Raw genomic sequence first — 23293 nt, 5'->3', positions numbered from 1 at the left:
TCACTTTCATCCCCTCCCCCACTCACCTATTGTACTCTATGCTACTTTCTCCCCACCCCCACCCTCCTCTCATTTATCTCTCCACCCTCCAGGCACTCTGCCTGTATTCCTGATGAAGGGCTTTTGTCTGAAACGTCGATTTTACTGGACTCCGGATGCTGCCTGAACTGCTGTGCTTTTCCAGCACCACTAATCCAGAATCTCCCAACTCCTGTACTCAATATTCTGACCAATAAAGGAAAGCATACCAAGCGCCTTTTTCACTCTCCTATCTACCTGCAACTCCACATTCAAGGAGCCATGAACCTGCACTCCAAGGTCTCTTTGTTCAGCAACACTCCCTAGGACTGATTTAGAGATGTCAGTGTTGGACTGGGGTGGACAAAGTTAAAAATCACACAACACCAGGTTATAGTCCAATAGGTTTATTTAAGAGCACTAGCATTCAGACCACTGCTCCTTCATCAGGTGATTGTCCCTAGGACCTTACCATTAAATATATAAATCCTAGGAGAAAGTGAGGACTGCAGATGCTGGAGTACCAGAGTTGAAAAATGTGGTGCTGGAAAAACACAGCAGGCCGGCAGCATCCGAGGAGCAGGAGAATCGACATTTCGGGCATAAGCATTCCTGAAGAAGGGCTTATGTCCGAAACGTAGATTCTCCTGCTCCTTGGATGTTGCCTGACCTGCTGTGTTTTTCCAACACCACATTTTTCAACTCTAATATACAAATCCTGCAAAAGTTTGCTTTCCCAAAATGCAGCACCTCAATATATCTTCAAACCTACTTCCTAATCAGTACTTAAACCAAACAAACTACAAAGAAGATTGTCCTGAACTGTTTTGGTAGTCAGTTTCATTCAGCCTTGAGCTTGTTTTTAAGCTGATGGCATCTCTGATCTGCTTTGTTCCTGTTGATAAAGCCCTAGTGCGTCAGGAACTGTTGGTTTGTGATGGAAATGAACAGCATCACACCATCACCTCCCCTGCCCCGGGGCTTCACTGCTTATGGCAGCTGGGTCATCATTACCTCTGTCAAACACTGCATGAAATGAGAGCCAGTCATTGGGAAATTTCCACTTTGGTGAAGACAGAGCTCACTCGAGGAGTGAGACGTAACTGGAAAAATATCAGGCAGGTATTGCTCTCAACCACAACTGAAGCAAATCGGCATAACCATTCCAACGTGTAAGCACACACACACACGCAGTCATCAACACGCACACACAAAAAGGCATACAGATGTAGACACACATGCACAAAGACAAATGCACACAGACATCAACATGCGCACACACATAAAGACACACGTACACATACACAAAGACATATAGGTATTGACATACATAGAGGCACTAGACCTAGACACACTTATAGACACACACAGGCAAACACGTACTTAAATAAACATACACAGACACATATAAACAGACACAGACACACACACGTACACATTTATAAACAGAAACGTGCTAATACAGTACACTGAATCAGACATACAGTTAAAAATCACACAACACCAGGTTGTAGTCCAACAGGTTTATTTGGAAGCACTAGCTTTCAGATTAACCACCTGATGAAGGAGCAGCCCTCCGAAAGCTAGAGCTTCCAAATAAACCTGTTGGACTATAACCTGGTGTTGTCTGATTTTTAACTTTGTCCACTCCAGTCCAACACCAGTTCCTCCACATCATGGCAGAGATGCAGTGAGATGGGCGCGCACACACGCGCACACACACAAGTCCCAAAGCGTATTTCAATGCAACAGCTTTGAGGTGGAGTCAGTTTAGTGATGTAGGCAGCATGGCAGCCAATTTTAGATTAGATTCCCTACAGTGTGGAAACAGGCCCTTTGGCCCAAACAGTCCACACCGACCCTCCGAAGAGTAACCCACCCAGACCCATTTCCCTCTGACTAATGCAGCTAACACCATGGGCAATTTAGCGTGGCCAATTCACCTGACCTGCACATCTTTGGACTGTGGGAGGAAACCGGAGCACCCGGAGGAAACCCGCACAGACACGGGGAGAATGTGCAAACTCCACACAGTCAGTCGCCTGAGGCTGGAATCAAACCTGGGACCCTGGTGCTGTGAGGCAGCAGTGCTAACCACTGAGCCACCGTGCCGTAGACAGTAAGCTCCCACCAACAGGAACATGTTATGTCCTTACAATCTGGCCTTAGTGAAGCTATGTGAGAGATAAATATTAGCCCCATCTCAGTAGGAATACCCTTCAGAATAATGCCATTAGATATTTTCATTCCACCCTGGGAGAGAAGACTGTTTAATGTTTCATCTGGAACATGAACTAAACCATAGAGAAACAAAGGTGGTTAATGAGAAAAATGATGTGCAGGAGCCGGTGTTGGACTGGGGTGAACAAAGTTAAAAATTACATAACAGCAGGTTATAGTCCAACAGGTTTATTTAAAAACACAAGCTTTTGGAGCGTACCTGACGTTGTGCGATTTATAACAATGACAAAAATGTCAGTGCAAACAAGGAGACAAGAAAATTGATCAGCTGATGTAAACTTCTATATGAGACAGTCACAATTTGTAGCAAGCAGCAGCAGGTCAGGCATCATCCAGGGAACAGGAGAGTCGAGTTTCGGGCATAAGCCCTTCTTCAGGAATGAGGAAAGTGTGTCCAGCAGGCTAAGATAAAAGGTAGGGAGCAGGGACTTGGGGGAGGGGTGTTGGAAATGCGATAGGTGGAAGGAGGTCAAGGTGAGGGTGACACAACACCAGGTTATAGTCCAACAGGTTTAATTGGAAGCACACCTGCTTTCGGAGCGACGCTCCTTCATCAGGCAATTTGTAGCAACCTGCAGTGCAGGTAAAGCGCACAATTTTGCAGGAACGACAAACATTCCAAAAGGTACTTTCCTCACGTCTCCACTTACAAGGGACAGAAATGAATAAGTTACAGAGCTGCTTTGTGAAGTGTCTTTTGTCAGTTGTCCCTTGCTCAGTTGTTAAAAATGCCACTGAATGTGAAACAATGCTGACCTCTCCAAAGAAGCAAACTCAGAGTCTTGTTTGATGTGGTGCCCAGAGATTGGGTCTGATAACAGCGCTCAGACAACTTGTTATCTGTCTCAGTGCAGTCTTTCCAGAGAAATTTAATCTGATCCTTTAATCTCCTACCCACTCCCCATACCAGCACCAAACTAGTTCCCAAAAGCAAGGGTGGAGGGGCCTTCAAGATAAGACATTTTGCACACAATGATGTCTAGTGGGATGCCTGTAGGTCTTCTCAAAACACAATCAAACTAAAATAAACATGGAATGAGAATGTGTTTAAATTATTCCATTTCCTTTTGTTTCGAAAACTACTTCTCAGTGAGTATCTAGAGCAAATCTCTGCAATTAAATGACAGATTTTTTTCAAAGTTTATGAGGAATCCTAATACTTTGACATTAAAGATTTAGAGGGATTTCCTCTTCTTCCTCCTTATATAGAATTGAAAAAAAATGCCCTCGTGTCCTTTCTAAACCTTTCTCCTCCCTCCTTAAAAATATGCCCCTAGTCTTGAAATCACCTATCCGAGGGTAAAGACGCATGCCATTCACCTTACCCATAGCCCTCATGATTTTATAAACCTCTATCAGGTCATCCCTATGCTCCAGTGAAAAAAGCCCCAGCTTATCCAGCCTCTCCCTGTAACTCAAGCCTTCCATTCCCGACAACATCCTGGAAATCTCTTCTGAACCCTCCCCAGCTTAATAATATCCTTCCTATAACAGGGCAACCTGAATTGGACACAGTGTTCCTGGAGAAGCGTCATCAATGTCCTGTACAATCGCAACATAACATCTCAATTCCTACACACGAAGGTGTGAGCAACGAAGTCAAGTGTACTAAATACCTTCTTAACCATCCCATCTATATGTGTCGCAAACTTCCTTAAAGTATGGGCCTGAACCTCTCGGTCTCTCTGTTCTATAACACAATCCAAGGTCCTACTTACAAATGTATAACTCCTGCCCTTGTTTGTTTTAGCTAAATGCAATACCTCACATTTATCCAAATTAAACTCCATCTGCCACTCCTCAGCCCATTCACCCAATCGATTAAGATCTCTTTGTACTCTTGGATAATCTTCTTCGCTGTCCACGACACACCATTTTTGGTGTTATCAGCAAAATTGACTAACTATGCCTCCTATATTCTCATCCAAATCATTTATATAAAATGACAAACAAAACAGCACCCAGCACTGATCCCTGGAGGGCACAGTGTAAAATTCGGAATGCTGCAGAGATAACTGAGGAGCATTGGAAAGACTTCTCTCATGCACAAGTTGAACCAGCATCATCGGAAAGGATCACCAAACAGCACCGTTTGAGGGGTCTCTCCCAGCACTGATCTGCTTAGCTACCTTAAAAAAGCAAAGTATTGGAAATCCAAACTAAAAACAGCAAGTGCTCGTGAGACTCAGCAAGTCTGGCAGCATCTGTGGACAGCGAAACAGCATTAATGTTTGGAGTCCTGAGTCTAGGACGGTTCTGAAGAAAAGTCCTGCAGTTCAGACCCATCTACCCAACGTCAGCATCCAACCCTTCACCTCTCACCTTCTTCAAGAGGAAGCAATGTGACAGCGATGCTGAGACGGCCACTGCCCAGGCTAACCAGGTGAGGCTTGTCCGTTTGTACCTTCAGCCCCTTGCCGGTGTCAATAAGGTCCAGAGGGGTGTTCTGAGAGGGAAAAAAAGAACAGCATGATGTCAGTTGGCTTGGAATAACATAAGGACAGAAGCAATAGGAGCAGGAGTAATCTCTGGGTCCCTTGAACCTGCTCCTCCATTTCCTGCAAACATGGTCAATCTTCTCAACTTCCCTTTCCCACCCGATCCCCACAGGATCCAAACTTCCACTGGATTCAGTTTGGAACCGACTCAATGACTGAGCATCATTGGTTCTCCGGGGGAGAGAATTCCAAGGATTCACAGCCTGTGAGTGGGGAGTTTTCTCTTCCTCAGTTATGGAGGAGAAAGTGAGGACTGCAGATGCTGGAGATCAGAGCTGAAAATGTGTTGCTGGAAAAGCGCAGCAGGTCAGGCAGCATCCAAGGAACAGGAGAATCGACGTTTCGGGCATAAGCCCTTCTTCAGGAAGAAGATTCCTGAAGTTGTTCCAGCAACACATTTTCAGCTCTTCCTCAGTTATATACAGCTGAATTCTAGTCCCGAGACTCTGCTCTCTTGTTCTAGATTTTGTGACCACAGAAACAGCCTTTCAGCTTCCATCCTGCAGAATGCGATACGATTGAATGAAATCACCTTTTAATCCTCTAAACACCAAGACTGCACAGACCTATTCCACTCAAAGCACAGACAATAGACCTGACATAATTAAAAACAGCATGTGCACAGATAACATATTTTGATTTGGTTTAATTTGGTATGACTGACATTTATAATGAAAGTTTCCATTGTAGGTGGTCAGCATACAGATACATAGGAGCGCCAATAGGACCCCAAATTACTAAAGAAATAAACAAAACTCCCAGAAAGATGCCCCTTCCAATGCCTATGTTTGCCCTCAGTTTCTCAGTTTAAGTTCCCTTGCCCTCTCCTAATTCTGTCACCTCTTCCAGCCCCAAGTCCTTACCTCAGCCCCCCCAGCCCCCAGAACACTCCATTCCCAACAGATCTTTGCTGTGGGGTGATTGACTCAATTCGATGGCAGGGGATGAAGTTGCCGATAAATACATCCCAGTGGATCAAGAGTACGTTGGGAATCAGTGCAGAGTGTGATCTGTTTCTGTGTCTGCTAATGTGAAGGCTAATGAAAAGGAACAAACTTGCATTGATATAGCACCTTTCATGACCTGAAGGCTCCCCCAAAGCATTTTGCAGCCAATCTATGAGGTTCTGAAGTGTTGCGAAGTGTTGTAAGAAACCCAGCAGCCAACTGACACACAGCAAGTTCCCATAACAGCCACAAGATACATAACTACAGACGCTGTTGGAGAGATTCTGAGTGAGAGATAAGTATTAGCCACGGCACTGGGAGAGAACTTCCATGGGTTTGCTGGATGATTCTCCATGGCTACATGAGATGGTATCGTCAGTGCCAGTTTAATGTCTCATTTAACACTTGGCACTGCCAAGCAGTACAGCATGTAATGGGAACACCCAGGCGGCATGAAAGATTCCTGAAAGTGGTCTGAACTCACCATCATCTACCTCAGCGGGAACACCACCCACTGAGCGGGCACCTGCAACAAGACACCATTCGTTTCTCTTTAATAGTGCCCAGGTAATACCTGACAGCTCATAATGTCATGGCAACTACAATCCCACAGATGCTGACTTCCCTTCCACCCACCCGCTAAAGCCTGGTAGTGCCTAATAGTTGTTACATTCCTTGATGTCACATTTTGCAGCAGACTGAACTGCCTTGTGGCTGAATGATATATCTGAGGCATTGTACCTGTCCCCCACAATCTCCAGACTGACCCATTGGACAATCTGTCCATTTGCAGCAGAGAGAAATCTCACTTTCTGGTTTATCCCCAAGGCTTTCTACCCAGCTGCCTGAAAGCACTGACTATTTCTGAATTAGGTCAGAAGTCACACAACACCAACAGGGTTGTTTGAAATCATAAGCTTCCAGAGCACTGTCCCTTCGATGAAGGACTATAACCTGGTGTTGTGTGACTTTTGACCTTGTCCACTCCAGTCCAACACCAGCACCTCCACATCATTCCTGAATTACTGCGAACTGTGTTGATGAGGGTCTGCTTTGTCATCAACCCATGCAGAAATGTTATAGCACCCTCTGGAGCAGGTGGAACCTGAACCCAGCCTCATGGCTCAAAGGCAGGGGCACTACCCCATCGGGGGAGGGAGGTGTGTGTGTGTGTGAGCATGTGTGTGTGTGTGTATGTGAAAAGTAGAGCACAGTACAGACCCTTCGGCCCTCGATATTGTACCAAGCATTTATCTTAATCCAAGATCAACCTAACCTACACACCCCTCAATTTACAACCATCCATGTGCTTATCCAGCAGTCACTTAAATGTCCCTAATGTCTCTGACTCTACCGCTGGCAGTACATTCCATGCACTCATCACTCTGTGTAAAGAACCTACCTCTGACATCTCCCCTACACCTTCCTCCAATCACCTTAAAATTATGACCCCCTCGTGACAGCCATTTCCGCCCTGGGGGAAAGTCTCTGGCTATCTACTCTATCTATGCTTCTCATTACCTTGTACACCTCTATCAAGTCCCTCTCTTCCTTCTTCTCTCCAGTGTGAAAAGCCTTAGCCCAATCAACCTTTCTTCATAAGACAAGCCCTCCAATGCAGGCAGCATTGGTAAACCTGATAAATCTCTTCTGCTCCCTCTCTAAAACATCTACACCCTTCCTATAATGAGGCGACCAGAACTGGACACTATATTCCAAGTGTCGTCTAACCAGGGTCTTATAGAGCTGCAGCAAAACCTTGTGGCTCTTAAACTCAATCCCCCTGTTAATGAAAGCCAAAGCATCATACGCCTTCTTAACAACCGATCAAATTGGGTGGCAACTTTGAGGGATCTATGTATGTGCAGCCCAAGATCATCCATATTGCCAAGAGTTCTGTCTTTTGACCTCCCAAAATGAATCATTTCGCATTTATCCAGGTTGAACCCCACCTGCCACTTCTCAGCCCAGCTCTGCATCCTGTCAATGTCTTGTTGGAGCCTGCAACAGCCCTTGATACCATTTACAATACCGACGACCTTTGTGACATCAGCAAACTTACTAGCCCATCCGCTTCTTCATCCAAGTAATTTATAAAAAGTACAAAGAGCAGAGGCCCAAGAACAGATCCCTGCGGGACACCACTGGTCACTGACCTCCAGGCAGAATACATTCCATCCACTACCACTCGCTGTCTTCTTTCGGCCAGCCAATTCTGTATCCAGACAGCCAAATTTTCCTGTACCCTATATCTCCTAACTTTCTGAATGAGCCTACCTTGGGGAACCTTTTCAAATGCCTTACTGAAATCCATATACACCACATCCACTGCTCGACCTTCATCAACTTGTCACATCCTCAAAGAACTCAATAAGGCTTGTGAGGCATGACCTTCCCCTCTCAAAGCCGTGCTGACTACCTTCAATCAAACTATGTTTTTCCAAATACTCATAAATCCTATCTTTCAGAATCCTTTCAAGTACCTTGTTTACCACAGATGTAAGATGGACTGGTCTGTAATTCCCAGGGATTTCCCTATTCCCTTTCTTGAACAGAGAAACAACATTCACCTCCTTCCAATCATCCGGTATTACTCCCGTGGAAAGTGAGGATGCAAAGATCACCGTCAGAGATGCAGCAATCTCATTCCTCACTTCCCATAGTAACCTTGGATCTATCTGCTCTGGCCCTGAGGACTTATCTGTCTTGATGCTTCCAAGAATTTCTAGCACATCCACTTCTTTAACATCAATCTGTTCAAGCTTATTAACCTGGTCCACGGTTACTATCAGCAAGGTCCCTCTCTCTAATGAATACTGAAGTAAAAAACTCATTTAGGGCCTCCCTTACCTCTTCAGACTCCAGGACATGTTCCCTCACCATCCCTGATCAGCCCTACCTCCTCTCTGATCATTCTTTAATTCCTCATGTAAGTGTAGAACACCTTTGGGTTTTCCCTAATCCGTCTCACCAAGGCTTTTCCATGTCCCCTCCGAGCTCTCCTCAGTTCTTTCTGAGCTACCGTGTAATCCTCTAAAGCTGTGCCAGATCCCTGCTTCTTCAACCTTGTGTAAGCTTCCTTCCTCCTATCGATGAGGAGCTCCTCTGTTCTCCCTCACCTTACCATTCCTTGCCTGTCTCAGTGGGACAAAGTTATCCAACATTTGCAACAAGTGCTCCTTAAACAGCCTCCACATTTCTGTTGTGTTTTTCCCGTAGAGCAATCGTTCCCAATTTATACTCCACAGCTCCTGTTGAAGATCAGTATAATTTCCCCTCCCTCAATTAAATACCCTCCCATACTGTCTGTTGTGAGCAACTATTCGCAGAGTTGTAAACACTCCTCATATTGTTTAACTTCACCGGCCAGGGGCACCGTCCATGCATCATGTGGAAACTTTGTGATTGGAGAAAATCCTTCCATCCCATTATGAGGAGTGGGGGACACACTATCTCCAAAGTAATAGCTGCACTAATAAGATTAACATGATCCTATTACAGTGAAAGTGATTTGGAACACAGCAGCATGATGAAGAAATCGTTTTGCAGTCAGTACATGTAATGGTGTATCAATTGCATGTATCGCTGGGGCTGGGGTGGAGGTGGTGGAGAGCGTCAAGTTCCTAGGAGTAAATATCACCAACAATCAGTCCTGGTCCACCCACATTGACGTTATAGTAACAAAGCACATCAACACCTCGACAGGTCGTTCTGCTATAACGCATGTTTCATCAACGTGAATTCATTGTAACACGATTGACGAATTGGGGACGCTGTTTCTACAATGTGAACTTTTAAACCATGTGTTAGTTTTTCTTGCGATTACATTGCCGACACTTTAAGCACTGTTGCTAAAGCGCAATCTTTTCTATAATCTGCACAAGAACACAACCATGGCATTATAGAAGAACTGACTGTACATCCTCCAAGGCTAAGGAGGTTCAGCACAAAGACTCTTACCAATTTTTACAGATGCACCAACGAAAGCATCCTACCTGGAGGCATCACAGCTTGGTATGACAGCTGCTCTGCCCAAGACCAGAAGAAATTACAGAGAGTTGTGAACGCAGCCCAGTCCGTCACACAAACAGCCTTCCTTCTATTGACTGGCTGGACCAAAGGAGCTGTTTCCATACTGTTTGACTTGATGACTCCATCTACACTTCCTGCTGCCTCAGGAAAGCAGCCAACATCATCAAAGAGCCCTCCCACCCTGGTTATCCTCTCTTCCACCCTCTTCCATCGGGCAGAAGATACAAAGGATTGAAAACACGTACCAAGAGATTTAAGAACAGTTCCCCGTGTTATCAGTCTGATGAACAGATCTCTCATACTGTAGAGTTGATCTCTATATTCTGCATTCTGTTCTATTACCCTGATGTACTTCTGTAAGGTATGATTTAGAGTCATCAGCTCATAGAGATGCACAACATGGAAACAGATTGTCCTGGAAACAGATTTCCTGAAGAAGGGCCTGTGCCCGAAACGTCGAATCTCCTGTTTCCTGGATGCTGCCTGACCTGCTGTGCTGTTCCAGCAATAAAGTTTCAACAACAGATTGTCCATGCCGACCAGATATCCCAACCCAATCTAGTCCCACCTGCCAGCACCCGGCCCATATCACCCCAAACCCTTCCTATTCATATACCCATCCAAATGCCTTTTAAATGTTGCAATTGTACCAGCCTCCACCACTTCCTCTGGCAGCTCATTCCATACACGTACCACCCTCTGCCTGAAAACATTGTCCCTTAGGTCTCTTTTATATCTTTCCCCTCTCACCCTAAACCTATGCCCTCTAGCTCTAGACTCCCTCATCCCAGGGAAAAGACTTTGTCTATTTACCCTAGCCATGCCCCTCATGATTTTATAAACCTCTGTCAGGTCACCCCTCAGCCTCCGACGCTCCAGGGAAAACAGCCCCAGCCTGTCCAGTCTCTCCCTATAGCTCAGATCCTCCAACCCTGGCAACATCCTTGTAAATCTTTTCTGAACCCTTTCAAGTTTCAAAATATCCTTTCAATAGGAAGGAGACCGGAATTGCATGCAATATTCCAACAGTGGCCTAACCAATGTCCTGTACAGCCATGACATGACCTCCCAACTCCTGTACTCAATACTCTGACCAATAAAGGAAAGCATACCAAACGCCTTCTTCACTATCCTATCTACCTGCGACTCCACTTTCAATGAGCTATCAACCATTTATCTAAATTACACTCCATCTGCCACTTCTCAGCTCATTGGCCGAAATGATCCAGATCCTGTTGTAATCTGAGGTAACCTTCTTCGCCGTCCACTACACCTCCAATTCTGGTGTCATCTGCAAACTTACTAACACTTACACTCACATTCAAATCATTTATATAAATGGCGAAAAGTAGAAGACCCAACACCGAACCTTGTGTCACTCCACTGGTCACAGGCCTCCAGTCTGAAAAACAATCCTCCACCACCACCCTCTGTCTTCTACCTTTGAGCCAGTTCTGTATCCAAATGGCTAGTTCTCCCTGTATTCCATGAGATCTAACCTTGCTAATCAGTCTCCCATGGGGAACCTTGTTGAACCTTACTGAAGTCCATATAGATCACATCTACTGCTCTGCCCTCATCAATCCTCTTTGTTACTTATTCAAAAAACTCAATCAAGTTTGTGAAACATGATTAACCACGCACAAAGCCATGTTGATTAGATTAGATTAGATTACTTACAGTGTGGAAACAGGCCCTTCGGCCCAACAAGTCCACACCGCCCCGCCGAAGCGAAACCCACCCATACCCCTACGTTTTACCACTTACCTAACACTACAGGCAATTTAGCATGGCCAATTCACCTGACCTGCACATCTTTGGACTGTGGGAGGAAACCGGAGGACCCTGAGGAAACCCACGCAGACACGGGGAGAACATGCAAACTCCACACAGTCAGTCGCCTGAGGCGGGAATTGAACCCGGGTCTCTGGCGCTGTGAGGCAGCAGTGCTAACCACTGTGCCACCGTGCCGCCCTTGACTATCCCTAATCAGTCCTTGCCTTTCCAAATACATGTGCACCCTGTCTCTCAGGACTCCCTCCAACAACTTGCCCACCACCGAGGTCAGGGTCACTAGTCTGTAGTTCCCTGGCTTGTCCTTACCTCCTTTCTTAAACAGTGGCACCATGTTAGCCAAACTCCAGTCTTCTGGCACCTCCCCTGTGGCTATCGATGATGCAAATATCTCAGCAAGAGGCCCAGCAATCACTTCCCTAGCTTCCCAAAGAGTTCTAGGGTACACCTGATCAGGTCCTGGGGATTTATCCACTTTTACATTTTTCAAGACAAACAGCACTTCCTCCCGTGTAAAATGGATATTTTTCAAGATGTCACCATCTATTTCCTTATATTCTTTATCTTCCATTTCCTTTTCTACAGTAAACACTGATGCAAAATACTCATTTAATATCTCCCACATTTTCTGCGGCTCCACACAAAGGCCACCTTGCTGATCTTTGAGGGGCCCTATTCAATCCCTAGTTACCCTTTTGTCCATAATGTATTTGTAACAACCTTTGGATTCTCCCTAACTCTATTTGTCAAAGCTATCTCATGTCCCCGTTTTGCCCTCCTGATTTCCCTGTTAAGTATACTCCTACTGCCTTTATACTCTTCTAAGGATTCACTCGATCTATCTTGTCTATACCTTACATATGTTTCCTTCTTTTTCTTAACCAAACCCTCAATTTCTTTAGTCATCCAACCATTCCCTATACCTACCAGCCTTTCCTTTCACCCTGACAGGAATATAATTTCTCTGGATTCTTGTTATCTCATTTCTGAAGGCTTCCCATTTTCCAGCCGTCCCTTTACCTGCTTACATCTGTGCCCAATCAGCTTTTGAAAGTTCTTGCCTAATACCGTCAAAATTGGCCTTTCTCCAATTTAGAACTTCAACTTTTAGATCTGGTCTATCCTTTTCCATCGCTATTTAAAAATTAATAGAATTATGGTCGCTGGCCCCAAAGTGCTCCCCCACTGACACCTCAGTCACCTGCCCTGCCTTATTTCCCAAGAGTAGGTCACGTTTTGCACCTTCTCTAGTAGGTACATCCACATACTGAATCAGAAAATTTTCTTGACACACTGAACAAATTCCTCTCCATCTAAACCCTAAACACTATGGCAGTCCCAGTCGATGTTTGGAAAGTTAAAATCCCCTACCATAACTACCCTATTATTCTTACAGATAGCTGAGATCTCCTTACAAGTTTGTTTCTCAATTTCCCTCTGACTATTAGGGGGGTCTATAATACAATCCCAATAAGGTGATCATCCCTTTCTTATTTCTCAGTTCCATCCAAATAACTTCCCCGGATGTATTTCCAGGAATATCCTCCCTCAGTACAGCTGTAATGCTATCCCTTATCAAAAACACCACTTCCCCATCTCTCTTGCCTCCCTTTCTGTCCTTCCTGTAGCATTTGTACCCTGGAACATTAAGCTGCCAGTCCTGTCCATCCCCGAGCCATGTTTCTGTAATTGCAATGATATCCCAGTCCCATGTTCCTAACCATGCCCTGAGATCATCTGCCTTCCCTGTTAGGCCCCTTGCATTGAAATAAATGCAGTTTAATTTATCAGTCCTACCTTGTTCTCTGCTTTGTCTCTGCCTGCCCTGACTGTTTGACTCACCCCTTTTCCCAACTGTAGCAATCTCAGATTGATCTCTTTACTCACTATCTCCCTGGGTCCCACCCACCTCCCCACTAGTTTAAATCCTCCCAAGCAGCTCTGGCAAATTTCCCTGCCAGTATATTAGTCATCTTCCAATTTAGGTGCAGTCCATCCTTCTTGTACAGGTCACTTCTACCCCAGAAGAGATTCCAATGATCCAAAAATGTGAATCCTTCTCCCATATACCAGCTCCTCAGTCATGCATTCATCTGTTCTATCCTCCTATTCCTGCCCTCACTAGTATGATGCACCGGGAGTAATCCAGATATTACTACTCTCGAGGACCTTCTTTTTAAATTCATGTTTAACTCTCTATTTTCTCCCTTCAGAATCTCAACCTTTTCCCTTCCTATGTAATTGGCTCCAATGTGTACAATGACCTCCTGCTGGCCCCTCTCCCCCGTGAGAACATTCTGCACCCTCTCTGAGACATCCTTGATCCTGGCACCAGGGAAACAACACACGATTCTGCTTTTTCTCTGCTGGCCACAGAAACGTCTGTCTGTACCTCGGACTAGAGAATCCCCTAACACAGTTGATCTCTTGGAAGCCGACGTACCTCTTGTTGCATTAGAGTCAGTTTCAATACCAGAAACTTGGCTGTTCGTGCTACATTCCCCTGAGAATCCATCACACCCTACATTTCCAAAACAGCATACCTGTTTGAAATGGGGATAGCCACAGAAGATTCCTGCACTACCTGCCTACCTCTCTTACCTTTCCTGGAGTTAACCCATCTATGTGACTGTATCTGCAACTTTTCCCCCTTCCTATAACTGCCATCCATCACACCCCCTTGCTCTTGTAAATTTCTCATTGCCTCTAACTGTCTCTCCAACTGATCCATTCGATCTGATAGGATTCGCAATGAATGGGATTTATTGCAGATATAATCCTCAGTAACACGTAAATTCTCCCTCAACTCTCACATCCGACAAGCGTTCAAAACAATACCTTTTGTTGTATCTCAGTACAAGTGATAATAATAAATCACATCAAATCAATCAAACCAAATCAACAGGTTCATTCAACAGTCCGACAGACACGGTATTGTTCAGTATCGGTGATGGCATCTGATACCTGTATTTAATCAGTGACTGTGGGGCCCACCAGAGAGCATTGTGGGTAAAGGCAGGAAATCACATTTAACAATGTAATTCACTCAGTGGGAGTTTAAGTCTCACTCCAGAGATCTGAGCATGTAACCAAGACTGACAGTCTAGTGCTGGAGCAGGTGAGTGCTGTGCTGTTAAGGATACTGACTCCTGGATGAGATGCTGAAATCAAAGACCTTACCAATCCTGCCACCAACTCTCAGTTGCCCCATAGCAAGTTACTGGGTTCAAGGACAGTTCGGAGAAAGTGAGGACTGCAGATGCTGGAGATCAGTCAAGAGTGTGGTGCTGGAAAAGCACAGCAGGTTAGGCAGCATCCGAGGAGCAGGAGAATCGACATTTCAGGCATAAGCCCTACATCAGGAATGAGGCTTATGAAGGGCTTATGTCCGAAACATCAACTCTCCTGCTCTTCGGATGCTGCCTGACCTGCTGTGCTTTTCCAGCATCCCACTCAAGGACAATTAAGGATGGTTAATAAATGGGTGAGTTACACCCATATTCCATGAAAGAATACCATGTCTAGGTCTCCTCCTGTCTGAATTCCAGTGAACATGAACTTTGATTTTTATTTAACACACATTGTAAAAATTTAGCACAGAGATATATATAAATTATTTGGTTCATATGGTTACAAAATCCCCTCAATGGGGAATGTTGTGGAATGAGTACCTAAAGTAACTTTCCAAATTCAGGCTCACCAATTTCGGACAAGATTCATCACCTGAGTGTGGGTCACAACACAGGCAAGTTAATTACATACAAATGGACACACTAAAAGCACATGTAAACCATTCAGCCTCTCGAGTCTGCTTCGCCATTCAATATTAGTCATAGAGTATTACAGCATAGAACGAGGCCATTTGGCCCATTATATTCATACCAGCCATAGGTGCAGTGGAAGCGAAGAAGGTTACCTCAGATTACAACAGGATCTTGCATGCAATTCTGGTCTCCTTCCTATCGTGAAACTTGAAAGGGCTCAGAAAAGATTTACAAGGGTGTTGCCAGGGTTGGAGGATTTGAGCTATAGGGAGAGGCTGAACAGGCTGGGGCTGTTTTCCCTGGAGCGTCGGAGGCTGAGGGGTGACCTTATAGAGGTTTATAAAATCATGAGGGGCATGGATAGAGTAAATAGACAAAGTCTTTTCCCTGGGGTCGGGGAGTCCAGAACTAGAGGGCATAGGTTTCGGGTAAGAGGGGAAAGATATAAAAGAGACCTACGGGGCAACCTTTTCACACAGAGGGTGGTACATGTATGGAATGAGCTGCCAGAGGAAGTGGTGGAGGCTGGTACAATTGCAACTGTTAAAAGGCATTTGGAGGGTATATGAATAGGAAGGGTTTGGAGGGATCTTGGCATGGGTGCTGGAGGTGGGACTAGATCGGGTTGGGATATCTGGTCGGCATTGACGGGTTGGACTGAAGGGTCTTCTTCCATGCTGTACATCCCTATGACTCTTTGACTCTATCAAGCACCTATTTACTCTAACACTCCCAGCAATTGGCCCATAGTCTTGTAGCTATGACATTTAAAGTGTTCACCTAAATACTTCTTAAATATTGCAATAGTTCCTGCCTCTGTCAAAATGTTTAAAATCCTCCTTATCTCCTTCTTAAATGGGAGGCTCCTTTATTTTTAAACTGTGCTTCCTCACCGTTGTCTTGCTCACAAGAGGAAACATTCTTTGATCAACCGCTTCTTCCCTTAAAGTTTTGTCTGTCCTTACCAACACTTCTTATGAAAATCACACTTGTTTCTTGTTACACTTTAGAAAAAGAAAACATTTGCACTTTTACAAATGCTTGCACTACTTCAGAATGTGCCAAAGGATTTTGAGTGGGAGGCAGATCTTGGAGAGAATGAGAGACAGACCGATCCATTTCATGCAAGCGGCTAAAAGGTAACTCACTAACCTGTGCTCATGACGGCACACGGAGAAAAACTCCATTTTCACAGCACTTTTCACAATGCAGTACCACATTTGGTGCAGAGCATTCCACATGAAATGCTGAAGGCACTTGTCAGCCAATTGGCACACAGGAAGCTGTTGCTAACAATAATAAGGCTGACCATATAATTTGTTTAAGGGGAATTAGTTATGTAAAAATATTAACCAGGAGACTCTCTTCCTCTTCTTCAAGATAGTGCCATAGGATCCTTTATGTCCAGGTGAGAGTGCTTATGTCTCATCTGGGAGAGAGTACCTCTGGCAGTGTAGCATTCTTTTCAGTACCACACTGGCAGTATTGGTGTGGATTTTGTGCTCAGGTATCTGGAGTGAAGCTTTCATTGTTGAGAGGGCTCCACACTGACTCATGGCTGACAATGTTACAATGAACCTGCAGCAGGTGATGTTGTGTCTGTGCTGATATTTTGTATTTCACTGAACCTCACTGTAAACCACTCTATCTCAGAATCGGCTGTCCGCGCGGACTTTGGCTAAAGATCAAACTGCCTGCAAATACTCAAGTTCAGTCACTGTTATTGCTCAACTAACATGTCTTACCTGAATAATTTTCTGCGATTTTTTCATTTGGCTAACCGTGTTTCTGTTTGTGTTGTCCATGATCACATCATTTACAATGGCTCCTTCACACTCCTGGATATCCTGAAAGGAAGAAAGAGAAGGGTAAGTGTTATTTTGTTTAAATTCTCACATGAGGTGCTTCCCAGGATTTCTTCATACAATACTCTCAGCTCTCAGCCAATACGTCATGGGTTCAAATCCCACTTCCTCCACAGTATGGAGCACAAAATCTAGGCTGACATCCACGTGCAGTGCAGAGGGAGTGCTGCATTGTTCTAGGTGCCATCTTTCAATTAAGGTATTAAATGTAGACTGGTCTTCCCTCTGAGGTGCCACTTCTTTGAAGAAGAGCAGGAGATTCTTCCTCTGTAAACATTAGGCTCTGGGTACAAACCTCTGATAGGTCACTGTCCCCAATCCTGCTCTGTATGCTGAGTCTAATTATCAGCGATAGAGGACAGACCACAAGAGAGGATTAAGAAGAAGCCATTGGTAGTTTACTGCACAAAGGCAATAGATACAATCGATTAGTTAGACATCATCACAATTATCAGGAGCCAGAGATGACATGTCTATCTCCATCGACACCTTATATAAACTTGCCCTTCTCTCCGCCATAATACCGACTGGCATCATCAGATTGGGTGGAGCTTAATGTACCTTCAACGTTAACTCTTTCAGAACCCTTACTGTACACAACACTCCTTCAGCGCTTCACTGACCTATCGGCATCAACAGTGTACTTGTATTTAAATTGGATCTTAACCCACCCTCTTTGTGATTCGGGGAGAGTGTTACCAAACTGATCTGGATGAAAATAAATCAAATGGAAGAACAATTGGTCAGGACATTGCAGCTAGCATTGGGTTCTGAGAGTTAATCAGCTGATACAGGCTGTCTCCCACATCCAGACCCCATCGATCATCGCAGATTATTCCTCAGAGAGCAGGAGATTTACATTCAAAAGGCAACTTCCATTCTTCATATCAAACCTGAGACATTAACGCTGTTTCCCTCTCTACAGTTGCTGCCAGACCTGCTGAGTTTCTTCAGCACCTTCCGTTTTTGTCTCAGATTCCCAGCATCTGCCAGATTTTGCTTCAGTATCAGTGCACACCCTTTGGAGGACAGGGATACCTCTGGATAGACAGACACTGGAGAAGGTGCAAAAACGATTGACCAAGATGCTAGCAGAACTGAATGTTTATTTAAAAATTAGGAAAGACTGCATGGGTTGGAGCTGTTTTCTCCAGAAAAGAGAAGACTGACAGGTGACTTATTAGAAATCTTTAAAATTATGAAAAGGCTTAATTAATATGGTAAAGAGAGAGCATAGGTTTCTGTATGTGGAGGAGACAGGAACTAGTAACCAGAAATATAAGGCCATCACGAATAAATCCAATCAGGAATTTGGGAGAATTCTCTTCATCGAGGAAGGAGGAACCTGCTGCTGAAAGGACTGGTTGAGTGAACAATGTTCATGTGTTAGAAGGAGCCAGATAAACAGATGAGGAAAAGGGAATTCTTCAAATAATAATAATGATTAAAAACAATAATAAGATGAAGTCAGGAGCTTTTTGGGAGCATGGAATGTGCTGCCTAAGAATGAGTGCAGGTTCAATCGAGGCATTTGAGTGGGAATTGGATTATGTCTGGAAAAGGAAGAAAATGCAGGGTTATGGGAAGAAGGTGGAGCATGAATTGTTCCCTTGGAGGGTTAACACAGACACAGATAGGCTGAATGGTTTCCTTGTGGATCTGACTCTCTTTGGCTGCCCTTCTGTGATCCAGTGTTCAACCTTTCCAGAGTTCCCGCTACATTTCTCCTTTTTTGCTGTACGGTTCTGGTAGTGAAGAATGAATTCCTGATGTTAATATGCTTTGGGTAATAGTGAAGCCAGTTAATGGTTACAAGCACTGAACCAGGAGAGACACAAACAGGGATCATCCAGGATATTATAGGCCACTGAGCCTGACATAGGGTGGGGGGGGGAATCATTGGAAAAAATTCTTATAGATAGGATTTATTCGCATTTGGAAAAGAATGGATTTATTAGGGATAGGCTTTGTGTGGGAGGAGGTCTTGTCTCATAAATCTGATTGAGCTTTTTTGAGGTAGTGATGAAGATGATTGATGAACGTAGGGCAGTGGATGTTGTCTACGTGGACTTTACTAAAGCATTGGACAAGGTCCTTCATGGTAGGGTGGTTCAGAAGGTTAAGTCATGTGGGATCCCACACTGTCGGGATTCTATGATCTACAGTGAGTTGGTAAGTTGCGCATAAAATTGGCTTGGTGATGTAAGACAGAGGGTAGCTGTGGAGGGGTGTTATTCTGACTGGAGATCTGTACCTGTGGGTGTACGGCAGGGTTCAGTGCTGGGAGCCCCGTTGTTTGCAATTTATATAAATGACTTGGGTGAAAATGTAGGTGGCCTGATTAGTAAGTCGTGAAAATTGTGGATAGTGAGTAAGGTTTTCGAAGCATACAGCTGGATGTAGATCAGCTGGGAAGTTGAGAGGAGAAATGGCAGCGGGAGTTTAATTCGGATATGTGTGAGATGATGGAGTTTGGGAGGTCAAATGCAAGAGAAAAGTATGCAGTAAGTGGCAGGACTCTTAGGAAGTTTGAGTCCCTACGTTTGCTTTGTTTTGATTCGAGTGTCAGAGGCTGAGGGACAACCTGATAGAAGTCTGTAGGATTCTAAGGCATAGACAGGACGGAGTTGTTATCCATTGGTGGAAATACTGTGGGGAGGGCTCACAGGTTTAAGACGGGCAGGGAAATGTTTAAAGGAGAATGAGTGAGTGACGTTTTGTACACAGAGGGTGGTAGGTACTGCCAGAGGAGGAGGTCGAATCAGATACAATAGCAGCGTTTCAGAGGCATTTAGACAGACACATGAACAGGCAGAGAGCAGAGAGACATGGACTGTGAGCAGGCAGGTGGGATTAGTATAGAATGGCATCATGGTGGGCAAAAGGGCCTATCTACATACTGTTCCATGGTCTTTGCTCTGTTCTATGTGACAGCCCTGCTCTGATTAGACAGGCCTATCAGTCATTAACAAACCTCACGGGTTAAATAGTTTTGCTTTTAAAAACAGAGTCAGTGACAGACATCCTGGAAACCTGCTGACTTGCATTCCGCACAAAGAGAAAGCAAATCTTCAATCTGCATGAGCCGAGGAAATGCAAAGTGAGCTAAACGTTCTCCTCCCACTGGTCAGTATTTCCAATCCCAACTGTTAGGTCCACCAGGCCATTCCCACTCTGCTAGCTCTCCACACGGCACAGACATGGACTGGTGACAGACCATGACTGAGTTCAGCTCCATAGCAACACAGCAACATGACTTGCAACAGTTTTAATGAGGGGATTTGATAATGGAAGCAATTATCAGTGCAGCCACCAGAGACTCAGGGAGTCAGGGAACTGCAGGGAGAAGCACAGATTACACCAAACTCCTCCCATCGCGCTCCCCATGAAACCACAACGTGTGTGAATTCAATTATTCAGAGTCAAATCCTTTAAGGCTGCTCTGACTCACCGTCCCAATTACACAGAGCACTGGTGTGTGAAAGAGGAAGGATCTTGCATTCGTGTAGCACCTTGCACAATCTCAGGATATTAGAAAGTGCTTCACAGCCATTACTGTGCTCACTGTCCTGTTGCACAGAAGCAAATGTGGGGGCCAACTTTTCTGTCACTCGCTGGCTAGGACAGCATTTAATGCCCATTCCTAATTGCCCAGAGGACAGTTAAAAGTCAACAATTTGGGCATAGCAAGCTCCCACTAACAGCTGGAAGTAAAATTCTGCAGATTTTGGAAATCTAAATCAATAACAGAAAGTGCTGGAGAAACTCAGCAGGTCTGGCAGCATTTGTGGAGACAGAAACCGAGTTAACGTTCGAGTGCAATATGATTCTTCTGAAGTCAAACAGCAATGTGGTCGTAACCAGATGATCTACCTTTGGGATGTTGACCAAGAGATGAATATTGACCAGAACAAATAGCAACCTCTCCTGTTTCTCTTTGAAACGCTGGCTGTGGGATTTTTACGAACATCTGAGAGGGCAGATTGTTTAACGTCTACACAATAGAACATAGAACAGTCCAGCACAGCGTACAGGCCCTTTGGCCCTCAATGTTGTGCTGGCCTTCTTTCCTACTCTAAGATCACACTAACCTACACACCCTTCATTTTACTATCTTCCATGTGCCTATCCAAGTGTCGCTTAAATATCCCTAAAGTATCTGACTCTACTACCACTGCTGGCAGTGCATTCTAAGCACCCACCGCTCTCTGTGTAAAGAACCTTCCTCTGACATCTCCCCTAAACCTTCCTCCAATTACCTTAAAATTATGCCACCTTGTGACAGCCACTTCCGCCCTGGGAGAAAATCTCTGGCTATTCACCCTATCTCTGCCTCTCATCATCTAGTGCACCTCTGTCAAGTCACCTCTCATCCTCCTTCGCTCCAATGAGTAAAACCCTAACTCCCTCAACTTTTCTTCATAAGACATGCCCTCCAGTCCAGACAGCATCATGGTAAATCTCCTCTGCACCCTCTAAAGCTTCCACATCTTTTCTATAATGAGGCGACCAGAACTGAACACAATATTCCAAATGTGATCTAAATAGGACTCTATAGAGCTGCAGCATAACCTCGCAGCTCTTAAACTCAATCCCACTGCTAATGAAAGCCAACACACCATACATCTTCTTAATAACCTGATCAACTTGGGTGATAACTTCGAGGGATCTATGGACTTGGACCCCAAGATCCCTTTGTTCCTCCACACTGCCAAAAATCCTGTCTTTAACCCTGTATTTTGCATTCAAATTTGACTTTTCAAAATGAATCACTTCACACTTTTCCAGGTTGAACTCCATCTGCCATTTATCAGTCCGGCTCTGCATCCTGTCAATGTCCCATTGCAACCTACAACAGCCCTCCACACTATCCACAACTCCACCACCCTTCGTGTCATCGGCAAACTTACTAACCCACCCTTCCACTTCCTCATCCAAGTCACTTATAAACATCACAAAGAGTAGAGGTTCCAGAACCGATCCTTACGGAACACACTAGCCACTGAGCTCCAGGCTGAATACTTTCCATCTACCATCACCCTCTGTCTTCTATGGGATAGCCAATTCTGTATCCAGACAGACAGGTTTCCCTGTATCCCATGCCGCCTTACTTTCTGAATGAGCCAACCATGGGGAACCTTATCAAACACCTTGCTAAAATCCATGTACACCACATCCACTGCTCTACCTTCATCAATGTGCTTTGTCATATCCTCAAATAATTCAATAAGGTTTGTGAGGCACAACCTGCCCCTCACAAAGCCATGCTGACCATCTCTAATCAAACTATGGTTTCCAAGTAATCGTAAATCCTGTCTCTCAGAATTCTCTCCAATACTTTGCACACCACAGATGTAAGACTGCCTGGTCTGTAATTCCAGGGTTATCTATATTCCCTTTCTGGCATTTCAGCCAGTGCAGCACTCAGAAAATGTGCCACATAAATGCAATATAAATAAATGCATCTGTTCTCTTGAGAGGTAAGAGCTTGGGAGAAGCTGGGTTGGAAGACAAAGATCAGGTCTACAGTGAAAGCAGCAGAGAGTGAACGTGAGAGCACAAGGTGGTCAGGATTGGATACAGACCATAGAGCCCAACCTGAACTCATTCACTAACACATAGAGAAGGTACCAATGTGTGACCAAGAGACATGCACATGACAGGAGCAGGAATAGCCCATTCAGCCCTTTCAACCTGCTCCACTGTTAATATGATCATGGTTGATCATCCAACTCACTGCCCCGTTCCTCCTTACTCCCCAAGTCCTTTCAAAAGCCTATCAGCTCCTGTGCTGTGCCGAATCAGAGCAGGGCTAAGTGCGCCCCTGCAGGAGGCAATTATTGACGGTGAACAGACCGATGAATGAAACACGTTGTGGTAAGGATTTGGTGAAGAGTAGCTCCCTCTCTCACGTCTTCACTTCTCACACTCTTGCACTTTACTCTTCAGTTCCTCCTAGCCCTCCCACTTCCAACTGCAGGTCATAGAGTCATAGAAATGTACAGCATGGAAACAGACCCTTCAGTCCAACCCATTCATATGGACCAGATATCCCAACCTAATCTAGTCCCACCTGCCAGCACCCAGCCCTATCCCTCCAAACCCTTCCTATTCATATACCCATCCAGATGCCT

At 44.8% G+C, this 23293-nt stretch overlaps 1 protein-coding gene across 20 annotated transcripts in view; it reads right to left on the bottom strand.

Moving 5' to 3' along the window:
- Positions 1-23293, bottom strand: part of phldb1b (pleckstrin homology-like domain, family B, member 1b) — a 372433-nt gene that overhangs the window by 235924 nt on the left and 113216 nt on the right. For all 20 annotated transcript variants that reach the window (XM_043676461.1, XM_043676462.1, XM_043676471.1 and 17 more), the window contains exons 2-3: positions 17040-17141; positions 4582-4705 (exon numbers count right to left, since the gene is read on the bottom strand). In XM_043676461.1, coding sequence (XP_043532396.1) covers positions 4582-4705; positions 17040-17141 — 226 coding nt within the window. The remainder of the gene's footprint in view (positions 1-4581; positions 4706-17039; positions 17142-23293) is intronic.

This window comes from Chiloscyllium plagiosum, chromosome 35 (genome assembly GCF_004010195.1).
Source record: "Chiloscyllium plagiosum isolate BGI_BamShark_2017 chromosome 35, ASM401019v2, whole genome shotgun sequence".
Classification (NCBI taxonomy): domain Eukaryota; kingdom Metazoa; phylum Chordata; class Chondrichthyes; order Orectolobiformes; family Hemiscylliidae; genus Chiloscyllium; species Chiloscyllium plagiosum.
This window is presented reverse-complemented; position numbering and strand designations above follow the sequence as displayed.